The sequence below is a fragment of the Phoenix dactylifera genome, chromosome 16 (genome assembly GCF_009389715.1).
Source record: "Phoenix dactylifera cultivar Barhee BC4 chromosome 16, palm_55x_up_171113_PBpolish2nd_filt_p, whole genome shotgun sequence".
NCBI classification, from domain to species: domain Eukaryota; kingdom Viridiplantae; phylum Streptophyta; class Magnoliopsida; order Arecales; family Arecaceae; genus Phoenix; species Phoenix dactylifera.
The window spans coordinates 6,879,043-6,891,141 of record NC_052407.1 but is presented as its reverse complement, the minus strand read 5'-3'; the positions used below and the strand labels follow the sequence as shown (position 1 = coordinate 6,891,141).

General features: G+C 38.0%; 1 protein-coding gene and 1 long non-coding RNA gene across 3 annotated transcripts; both read left to right on the top strand.

Moving 5' to 3' along the window:
* Positions 1-1,942: 1,942 nt before the first annotated feature.
* Positions 1,943-3,573, top strand: LOC103709176 (transcription factor bHLH84-like). The gene is made up of 5 exons (XM_008794406.2): positions 1,943-2,533; positions 2,653-2,913; positions 3,055-3,120; positions 3,239-3,304; positions 3,478-3,573. The coding sequence occupies exons 1-5, from the start codon at positions 1,943-1,945 to the stop codon at positions 3,571-3,573; spliced, it is 1,080 nt and encodes a 359-aa protein (XP_008792628.2).
* A 1,603-nt stretch (positions 3,574-5,176) lies between these two features.
* Positions 5,177-11,621, top strand: LOC113462858. 2 transcript variants are annotated; one of them, XR_005506464.1, is made up of 6 exons: positions 5,177-5,646; positions 9,089-10,007; positions 10,639-10,690; positions 10,789-10,895; positions 11,040-11,104; positions 11,332-11,621. It is a non-coding gene; the product is annotated as an uncharacterized LOC113462858 (long non-coding RNA). The 2 variants fall into 2 exon arrangements; XR_003386095.2 differs by lacking the exon at positions 9,089-10,007 and having other exon boundaries at positions 10,789-11,104.
* The last annotated feature ends 478 nt before the right edge of the window (positions 11,622-12,099 follow it).

Sequence of the window (12,099 nt, the reverse complement as noted above, 5' to 3'; positions counted from 1 at the left end):
AAGATATATGGACAATCTCCATTGAGCAAAATCATGAGTCCCCAAGTGTCGACTTGCAAGGGAGGCCAACAATCATCATCTATAAAAGCAAACACTCCAACTTAATAATTTAACATTGTAGTTGGATTAAAGTAATGCCTTCCATATTGTTTAAGATATAAAAGCTCTTCAAAAATCTCATTCCAATGAGAAGTTGTCCTTTGGTTCATTGTTTGAGGAGCTGCCAAGCGGGTGACAGCTCTCAAATTCTGTCATTCCAACAGTCGTGCGAGCCGGCCGGCCGGCCGGCCGGTATCAACCTCAACTTCTGAGCCCCATTCTAATGGTGCTGGAGAGGCAAAAAAAAAAAAATCATAAAGAAGGACTTTGATTCGCATCCTGCTGTGTTTGAGTTTCTAATGCCATCGGATTGTGCTCTTGTTTTGTATTCTAAATAAACGTCGTGCTGCTCACCATTTGAACCTTCCTCGATTCTCTCTCTCTATCTCTCTGTCTCTGTCTCTCTAACACACAGCTAATTCTCTCTCTCTCTCTCTCTGTGTCTCTGTCTCTCTAACACACGGCTAAAATGTAAGAAAGATGGACCAATCTTATCCAAGTAAATCACGCGGAAATCAGCCCGGAGAAATCGCTGGCATGGCATCTTAGTTTATCTTCCTTCTATTCTCTCTAGCCTTTTATCCAACCTCGAAAGGGATACATATAGGGTGATGAACCTTTGAGTACTGTAAGTTAACTTGACTATTAGTGCCTGTACAAGGATCGCATTCGGCGTATACGCTATCCTGTCCCCTTTCATCTACTTAGGAATGTCAAGAACCCCTCTCCACGATCATGCTGACCTCTCTCCTATCCTTTCTTAATTTATTCCTTCGAGCAAAGAACCTTCACGTTCTACCAATTGCCATATCCTGGACTTCTCACTCCGTACTATCTCATTCTCTCCCAATAGTTTTTGTTCACGCCATGCTAATCCCAAATCGATCGTCCTCTGATGATGTAACCTGCCTTCAGAATCCCCTAATCAGCTTCTTAACCAGGATCTTTGGATAAGTGATCAGTGTATCTACCCACAGGGAGATCCAGTTTTTGCCAAGCTTTGGTGCAATGCTGGGCACCTTGGATTCGAAATATAAAACTAGCCTCTCTTTTTTTTCCCACTAAAGCGGATGATTCATATAGTTTGAGTACAGATACATCCAATAAGATCAGAAAGCAACAAGTCTCGGGGCACTCTAAGCAACTTTCCCTCCCCATCCCATAAGGGGATTCTAGAGTAACTGGCCACATACAAAATCACTCAGTCTGCGGCCCCATTTGCCTTTCTGAACATATACATGCTGAGCCTAAAAGGCCACAATAATACTCATTATAGCCTAAATATTCCAAAGCTGGGGTGGCTCCCTCCACGACCACTAGAGCCACTCTGGATCCAGCTAATTACGATGGTCAAGTCGTCCTCCAATATGACTAAACTGGCCTGCAGCACACACCGAGTATAGCTCAGAGTGGCCCTTGCTGCCTTCAGCTCTATTTTAGAATTAAGGTGTCGAAAATCTAGTAGCCACTAAGAACCACTATCTTGGAGTTAAAAAAAAAAAAAAAGATAGCCTATTTGTATGGGGCAGCCCTGCAGTGCCACGGGCTTTGTGCATTGGGATGGTCGTTTTTAGGAGCCCCAATTTTTCTAACCTCATAATTGTCCTTGTCTGAGGTGTATTCCTTGGTCGACCCCACCAAGGGCTCATAATTGTTGATGATCATGGACTTTAAAAAAGCTTTAACTGAAGTCAATTCTACGTTGTTCGCATTCTTTCCAGACCCTCCCATACATATATATGAACACGTTTCAAGCTTTGCTATGCCTCGCCAAGTTACACTCAATTTCTCCTCCGGCCAAAAACTCCCTCCTCTTCGTATCTACCACCAAGTCCTAACAACAATGGAGCCTGCAGAAGTGGTTCCAGAGGCGAGTTGGAGCTCATTCAATTCAACCATGCCAATTAAGGAGTCTGAGATAATGGCACATTTGCTCGGTACCTACAACTTCCCAATCGAGCATGATCATCATGACCCAAGCTTTGGAAATCCATCAATATCTTGGTCTTCTGATCATGTTTCTGATTTGTACTATTGTCTGGATAGTGTTAATGCCGACGCTAACACCAGCTCTTACTACTGGCCTCAAGGGGATGATAGTAGTATGAGTACTAGTAGCTTCTTTGCTCCCCCTTCTGGATATGAGGGCTGCTATCTTAGTGGATCCAATGAGGTCCCTGGGATCAATGCTAGCTCTGCATCCATGGATTATTACTTGGTGGGGGAGAAACTACCTACCTCATCAGTTCAGGTGGCTTCCATTAACCCTCCAAATGTAGATCCCATAAGCTTGAATGACATGACTAACAGTGATGATATGGGAGACTCCGGCATGAATATCTCAGAATTCACTATTCCTGATCATTTGTCACAACCCAAAAGAAGGCTCCATGTGAGCGAGGATGATAAGCCTGCTGAAAGTCCTAAGAAGAAGGTCCGGGCTTCTGTTCGACTGAGTAGAAGCTCTTGTAACTAGTTCTAAGATTTTTTTGGATTGGTAACTATATAGAGATGCACTTGCTTTACATTCTGATTGATATAACTCAAATGCAGGTCCCTAAGACTTCCAAGAAGGTGCAATCAAAGAGAGCTGAGAAGAGTACTAAAAGTGGCGATGAGGAAGAGAGCAATGTTGTTGTGAATGGGCAGAGTTCCAGTTGCTGCAGCTCCGAGGACAACTGGAATGCTTCCCAGGAACCCAATGGAGGGGGCTGCACAAGTCCCAGCTCAAAAGGTCCTCCTGCTCTTAACTTGAATGGCAAAACAAGAGCTAGCCGGGGGGCGGCGACCGACCCCCAAAGCCTCTATGCAAGGGTAACGTATATATTTATTACTCCAGTAGACCTATTGACTCGATCCAAATCTACTTGAAAGCAACTCTCATCAATCCCTCGGAAAAAAAAAAGAAGACAACAACATCATCATCAGTCTAACAAATTTGTTGCTTGATTACAGAAAAGGAGGGAGAGAATCAATGAGAGGCTGAGGATATTACAGAAACTTGTACCTAATGGAACAAAAGTGAGCGTTTTGATGGCAATGCTTGTTTTCATCTATTGCATGTTTCCTTCTTTTTGTGAAAAAATCCTTAGGAACAAACTGCTGATAGCTAAAGTGTCTTATTGCCATCATCTGACAGGTAGACATAAGCACAATGCTGGAAGAGGCTGTTCAGTATGTGAAGTTCTTGCAGCTCCAGATCAAGGTAAGATTCGCATCTGAAGAACAACTCAATTGAATGGGTGTTGGTTGGATCTAGATCTGCACCAAATTGTATAATTCAGTGCAGTTACTCTGCAATATACCAGTATTCCTATTGAACACTCACCTTTGGCACATGATTAATAATATTTCTCTCTTTTTGGTTAATGTGTGCAGCTTTTGAGCTCGGATGAACTGTGGATGTACGCTCCCATAGCTTACAATGGGATGAGCATTGGCCTCGATTTAAGGATCTCTCCTCAGCAGCAATGATGGCAGATATATATGACTCAGATATCAGTTGCTACTAACACTTGAAAGAGAGTTGGTGCTGGAGTTTGCTGTTAATTCCAATTATTTATTTCAAGAATTCATTACTATCATGTATTGGTTTGTTAATTCTAATAAGCCACTGGGATGGTGATCCTCATAAGATTATATCAATGGATATTATGTTCCGAACAGCTTTTCTTTCTTTCCATAAAAATTTGCGGAAGGAATTGGTTTGTAACCAAGCCATAGTGTATAGAACATACATGGGATGAAGTCCCAAATTTACCAAAAAAAAAGAAGAGAAAAAGGGATAAAAGAAAAATATAAATGAGCTTCCTTGAATTAGAATTTTCTCCTTGAATGTTCTAAGAATTATATATTTTGTTTCCAAACTTTCCATGTTAAAGAATAACTATTCTATCCAAACTGCCTTCTAATTCTATGTGCCCTCTGTTTTTTTTTTTTTTCCTCAATGTTGCCACTACCCAAGTGTGATTTGGTGATTCACATGCTAACCAAAACGGTGTAGGCCAAATTATCATCCTCATTAAAGACTCAAGGTATTGTAATCTAGTCAACTTTGGGAAAGTTGAATGGCCATCTATAACTAACCGAGAGGTTAATTATGCTAATTATGCTAGACTGACAGTGTTGTTAACCAAAGCATTATTGTTATTGACTAATGCATGCATTATCCATGCATGTGTACCTTGAGATAACTTTCTTGTCAGAGCCTAGAGGTGAGTCAAAATCATGGATTGAAAGAATGTGCCTTGTTCATGCTCTCTATAATTTAGAGATAGAACAATTGGTTATATATTGCTTAAATTATAGCTCAAATCTCAAGTATTCTTACAACTAAGATAGAAACTAGATTTTGTACCAAGATATTGGAAAGCTACAGCTAAAGGAAAAATAAGCACTAATCCGAATAAATAACCTAGATAAAAGATTGTGCTGCGCCGATGCATCAAGGACTCTTAATTTGCTTCCTCAATATGTCTGCAGCATTTCATTTCATGATCATAGCAAGCTTTAGCATCTAAGTTGATACAAAAAATTTTATAGTTCAATCTTGCTAGCACTTTGATATTCTGTCGGGCTTTCAGCTATCCTAGTTCTCAATAAAAAGAAGGAAGAATCTAAATGCTTATGTAGAGCTGTAAAGCAAACCGAGCTACTCATTGAATTAATTGACTTGGCTACAGCTTGTTCAAGCTCTAGTCGATCAGCAAAAATGCAAGTCCGAACGTGAGCCAGCAGCCAAACTACAGGAAACTCGGCTTGCCTCAATAAAACCCGAGCTTAGGGCTCATATAACCGAAGCTTGAATAACTCAAGCTCAGCTCGAGCTTGAGCCAAGCTGGTGCATCCTAAGCGGATACCAAGCTAAGCGTTTTCAAATCCATCTTATTTTGTTGGTTCCTTCTCTTTAGACATAAATATAAATTATCCATTTGTCATCCATTTCAACCTCAGTTGAAGACAAGGTATACGTGCTATCTCTTGTTTTTCATCTTGGAAATAGACGATTGTGGCCCATTTCTCAATCGATCATGCTTGGTTTGGGAACTCACACTAATCATAAGTATGGCCAATAAAATCAAAAAAAACAAAAACAAAAAAAAAAAACTGATTTGTGATTCTTCTAAAGAACTCTACTTAAATATTGGGCGCCAAAAAAGATGACCTATTGCAATCCTGTTTGCTTTTTGGTAGACATAAGTGGCCCGAAAGTAGCTACATTATTTTGAAAGATTATCCCGTAGCAGCGGTTGCCTGTCGTTATTTCTGTATTGGCTTTGAATCTATTCGAACATGGCAAAATTTTTTTCAAGATAATTACAATTCACAGCCAGGACAGACCTAGCATAAATTAGATTTTTCTAAACAGATCCCAGCTCTGCTGTGATGTGATGGTAGTAGCGTCGAAAATATGTCGTCCAAAACATATCTCAGCTATGTGGCTTCTACGTATCTCGCTCGCTTGGCGTCCTCATCTCCATTTTGTAACCGCGAATCCAGGCAGGCCGCGGCAGATACACTTAAAGTTGACGGAGTCCACTTCTTTAGGTGCCTCTTCTCTTTTCCATCTCTCATTATGGGGTGTTTCACTGCTGCCTGCCTTTCACGTGTTCGATTATTTATCCCTTTGAGGGCTTACTCTTTTTATTTCATCGGTGCATGAATTATATGCTCTCATGATTAAATTTTCTTCTCTACTTTGCTTAGATAAGCATCTCTCTCACACAAACACACACAACCTTTGTTTTTAGTAAGGTCTTTATTACTACTATTAGTAATACCATACTCCTCTCTATTCTTCAACAAGATATCACCAATGTTTCATATGCAGAATTTTTCTTTGAGTTCCTTTTCTGAAAAAGCTGAAATGGTTCAGTTCCGCCTCTTTGTTTGCAATGAACTAATCATACTTTACAACCATGGCTTTACTGCAATGGATAGTTCAAGAATAATTTTAAAATTAATTACATGAGAGGACCTCAAGCTTGTTCAAGTGGTCATACCGCTTTGTCCAGCAACCAGAGATTCCGAATTTGAATTTTTGAATGGTGCATTCTCAAGTATTGGGACCTAAATAATTACAGTAAGGATGATCTCTCAAAAAGAAAATAATTTCATGAGAGAGGTCATAGTAAACAATCACATATGGAATGGAACAAAATGCAATCATATTCAGCATGACACCACCCATCCCTTGCACGTTCCTCAACCTATCAGGTGGCGCATCAATGTCGTTTTTGTATGAAGCGGGAGATTGTTATTGGGTAGCAGAGAAGTCTTCTTGTTGATGAAAAAGAGCCTTTTGCATACTTTTCAGTATTAACTTGTTGCATGTTGATCCTTCAAAATCACTATTTGTATATATTTCTCAAATCTTCCTCCTTTTGCAAGGATGCACCTCCTGTTAAATTTGTAACTGGTAGTCTTCATGAATACTTAATTTATGTACAAAATAATTTTATTACTTTTTTGCATTAATATCCATGAAAAATTTATACAAAAAAATATAGCTCTTGCAGTATAACTTAAATAATAAATTTTTCAAGAGCATTCTTGAAAAAGTGTAATAGGGTCCTTTTATACTTGAAAGTTGAAAATGATATTTACTAACACTGTTGATCAAAAATCTGACCAAAGGTGTCATTGCAAAAACAGGATGATGTGAGGCCTGAGGGGTATATATGCAAATAATGATTCTCGGAGAGTAAATATGCAATAAGTCATATATACAAAAATCCCTAAAAAATTAGAAAGGCATACCATTAGAACTGCTATGTAGGCTTTTGTTTATTGAGGGCTTGAATCCTTTCTTTCCATTTATGTTAGTTCACCAAGATTACCAACTAGAATGTATCAAATCAAATTACTGTGGTACAAAAAATACGAATATTGGAAAGAGCAAAAAAGGAAAAGAAAAAAAAATTACTGCCGATATGTTTGTGATATATGAATGGAAAAAACATGGCTTACATGAATGAGAAAAATGCGGATCAAGGCCCTTAGATTGATTTACTTTGTCAAAAAGAGGGAAAAATTCTACTTACCTTTCTTTGTCATTTTCATGAGGTTCAAGTCTGGTGGGACTGCTGTGGAAAGAAAAAGGGAAAGAAAATATGTTAAACTATGATTAGAATAAGTGAGTACACTGGATTATAAAGCTAGTTAAGTGATACTTATGAAACAGAGCACTTGGAGTTTGCAAGCGCCAACTGAAATACTGAAGAACTAATGTTCACCTATAAAATTTCAAAGATTGATGCTCTGCCTTACCACCTGATCATGAGATGGTAACTTGTTTCGCAGAGGCCTAAAGAAAATTAATCCTGGTATTTTTTTGGCAAGGAGTGTTTAAGACTGATGCTCTGTGTTAGTACCTATCATGAGATGGTAGGTTGTTTCTTGGAGGCTTGTAGAAAATAAATATGGTCAATGTTGAATGGTTTTTTATTTTGGATCATATCTTGGAGTAAATAAATGTGCACGTGATGTTTTCAATCCATGGCACATGGTATTTGTTGCAAATAGACATACCAGGCCCATGAAAGGAGGTTTCTCTTAAGATTAAGTTGCTTCAATGAACAACCAGAATTTTTTTTCCCATTTTGAAGGTAATGCAGAGAGGGTTACATCAACCATGTGAGAGTTAAGTACATGTAACTATTGAATTGGCACATGGCCTAACAGTAAAATCCGTAATTCATGTCAAAACCAATTCCCTATTTCTGTATGAATTTTTAACAACAAGCCATGCTTGTCATTGCCTTTTAGTTTGAATGCCTACATGCACCCAACAATCCTGTGAAAGGTTAGTGACAGTATTAATGATGAAGTATATCATATTCTCCACATCTTCCTCCTCTTCCTCTCTTTCTTCTTCTTGCTTTCTGTGAGCAAAAAGGGGAGGGTTCTTGTACAGATGAATGCAAGGACCCCTGGCTTCAGCTGAAACCAAATGAAGTTCATCAGGGAAGTCTATTCTTTTATTCATTTCATTGCATCAAAAAGGCTGAAAGACTGTCTCATCGTACGAGAGAAAGTTAAACATGTATTGTTTTGAGAAAAAAATTAAACAAGGTTGAAATAAGGAAATATGGAGGTATAGGGTGTTTAAAGATGATAACAACTTTGAAGAGAAAATAATTAGATCTTTTGATTTAATGATTATTATTTGGGTAGGTGAGATGATCTAACTTGTTTCAACCATTTAACCCGTTTAAGTTGTTTCAACCTGTTGTCGATCGGGATAGATTACCTGTTCTACAAAATGGTTAGGTTCGGGTTTGGATATTTAAGCCATTTAATAAACTTGTGGGGTTTGGGTTGACAGACTTTTGATCTATCATGCATCCAACCTGACATGATTGTCACCCCTACTAATTTGGCATATCAAGAGAAATGCCAGATATAGCTATTAGGTACTTCTTTTTGGCTAGCAAAAAACCTCAAGGCATTACATTATACCATCACATACTTTACAACGTAATCTTCCCTTCTCAGGACTTCCAGATCCCATCTTAGCTAATCAAACATGTACCAAGTTTGCTGCCATCTCTCTAGAAATCCTACATTAGGGCAGCAATTGCCTATGTACTTGTTAGTAGCAAGAAGACTCTCAACATACCATGGTGGTTTAGCCCTGGTCCTAGAAAGTCCAGTAACCAAATGGTGAATATACATCTGCAGGGCACATATTTGACCCTTTCATAAGTGAGTTTACTTCAGCTTCCAGCATATACTTTGCCCAGTGTAGTTTCTGAGCAAGCAGATAGTAAGTGACCTCTATCTTACTGCACAAGCCCGCTAATTCCTTCTTTATAAGTTGTGGATAAGGATCCATACAATTTAACTTCGCAGTGCTCTTCCTTCCTTGGAAGCAGCCATGTTATGGGCTGCATCATATTTTACTGGATAACCATCTGTTGAATTCTCATTTTCCTTGCAAATTTGGCATCAGAAGCATCAGTCTTTACCTACTTGTCTTTGTGTTCAGGAACTCCCGAAGAAGACTTAATGCGGGCAACGAATTCAACTACTTGGTAAGAGGGCATTCCGGTGCACAAGGGTCTTGTTGCTACAGGGTCTAGGAAGGTTCCGATGTACTCAGCCTTGCCTCCGGTATGGAGAGGCTATTTCTATATTTCAAACTTATGACACCTTGGTCACAATGGAGCAAGTTTACCATGGCACTAAAGCCTGCCCTCTAATGATTTTAACTATTAAGTACATGACAAAATACAATGGAGCCTATATAAAGGTCAAAATCAAGTCAACATATTGAATTAGACTGAACACATGCTAGATAAACTTGTATGGTAGATATGTGGTCACAACAAAGAAGTACATCTTCATGGAAAATTCTACGTTGGAATTTTGACCACTCCTAATGTGATCTCATACACAAAAGGCTAAATGGGTTTATAAGTATCTTGGTAGCCACACCATCAATTTAAGTTGGTTTGTCGACACCTGTGCTCTTTTATCTCTATGGTGAATTTGTAACACCAGCAAAAGATCTTTTGAATTTGAGTTGACAATACTGAATCCTGACGAAGCTTTGAACCGTGTATGGCATCTCTATGATAATGAGTTGCATGGTATTGATTGCTTAACTAGAATTTCAGTCGCTTTTGATAAAGAATACAACCTCAGTGATTTCCAGCTCCAAGGAGAGCAGTTCAAGGGTCATTGACAAGCTGTTGAATCAGTTTGAGTACCGCCGAAGAAGGGAATGGACTGCGATTGTTGCGCGGCTGCGGAACTAACCACATTTTCAATGATAAGCAGATGCCCATGAGGCTGGTTCTTCACTTGGCTGTGCAGTTGGCTAAGGAATGGGCTGCAAGTGCCTCATCAATGACTTTGATGCCCATGTCTCTTTCAGGTCCGGCTTGATGAATTTCATCAGGAAGGTTTGTGGGACTTTCTCCTGATGTAGGTATTCTTGGTTAAAGGGGAGGGAGGGGTAGAGAGGGGCCATCTTCTTCTCCTCTTTCTCCTCTCCTTCTTTTTCTTTTTTTCTCTGTTCTTATTCTTTCGTCTTCTTGCTTTCCTCTGTTTCCCATTTCATTTTTCTGACTGAAATGTGAGGTGGCGCTCCCACCATTTGATTCCCACAATAAAAAGGGCAAGCTGTTGAATCAATTTCATCGTGGTGGCCGCATGAATCTGTAAATTATAATGCCTTCTTTCATTTCACTGACGAATGCATCATTATGGCCTTATAACATTAGTCTCATTATGATTTATGGTGATCAAACATAAATTAGTTAATAAGCTGGGTAGGAGGGAGGAGGGCGAGCAGCAGAGAAGTCCGGGGAACGATTTCTCTATGCTTGCTTTTTATTTGCTTGCATTGTTGGTTCTGTTTCTCTTAGGCTTATTGTATGATTCAAAATTTTCTTGTTTGCTTACATTATTTAATGAATGTTGTGATTCAATATGTTTCCTTGTGCTTATTCAATCTTCTGAATTGTCACTGAAACTCTGTTGTTGCTAAAACTTCATATTATGACTGAATGATATTTGTGACTTTCATTTCAGGTTTTCTATTTCATCTGAAAATGGAAGCAAGCCACTAATCTGAAATGTTCAGGTGACTGCTACTCAAAATTTCTGATGTTCTAAAATTCTAGATCCCTATTTGGGTTACTAGCCTTTCATAGTTGTTTTATGTTACTTCATGTTATGCAGACATGGAAAAGCAGAGTGAAGTCCTTATGGAAACGTATCATATGAAATCCCACGAGTTACCTAAACTTCAGACAAAAGTTTACAGTGCTGTACTCCTGTTTTTGAAAGTTCGTTTGTTGAAAAATTATGATGCATAGACTATAGGTTCATGCATTAGATCTATGGAAACAATTTTACATGGAAAAAGAAAGATATGGAAATGACTAGAGTTGCTCATTATGCTGACTGTTTTTGTGCCTTTTGATGTGAAGGCGAAGAAGAAATGCTTACATGCAAAATTTACAAGCTCATGTCAGCTGAAGGGCTGATTAGAAAGGTTTAGAAACTTTAAATGTTTGGAAACTTTTGCAAAACCTGAACAACATGGGTACCGTATTTTTCCCATTTTTGAGTTCTAGGACTATATATATTGCAACAAAATCTTCAAGGAATGTATAAAAAATGCCTCTGTAACTGAATTACTTCTGTGCAATTTGCCTTTCAATGAATCGGTATTATACGGTTTACTTCAGTCAATTTAGTGATTCCCCATCCTTTCTGCAGGTGAAGAAGGAACAAACTGTTCCCAACATCTCATCCTCCACATGATGATCGCTTGACAACGCAACACGTGTTCGCATCATCTCAACCCACATATTGTTTTTCACTGGATCTAGCAATCAACTTCACAATTCTACATTGTTAGGAGATACCCATTTAAACAAACATGTTTCAGACTGGAGATCCAATTAAACAGCTCAACTTGACACTTGAAAACATAATGCTTTAGGACTAGAAACAACATTCTTGTACTGTTGTAGACTTCAAGCATTTTAAGTTGAAAATAGTTGATATATGTTTGTTCATGTGATGGTTTTTACTTTTTCTTATAAATTATTCAAAGACTCGCAGGTTCAAATCCTCTCCATGCCAATTATTTATTGAAGTAATCTAGCTCCTACATGTGCAATTAGGGCATATTTTTCTATATATATTCTTCATTATTTTTAAAACATTAAAGCATTTTAAATTCAAATTAATTATTGATGCTTATATTAGTAAAATATTTTTTAGTAATTTGTAAATGTTGAGTTGTTTGTTTTTGAGACGAGAATCTCGTAAAAATAACATGATTCATTCTATAAGAGTTGATATTAACATGAGATCATGTAATATAATAATATTAATTTTTTTTACTATTTTTTATTAAAAATAATTGAATTATTTTTACTGAATTTTGATCATTTTTATTATATTTTTTAATTGTATGAATATTCTTGCAAAGTTGCTATTTGCATTAATATTCTTATAATATATTTTTTTTTGCGTTTA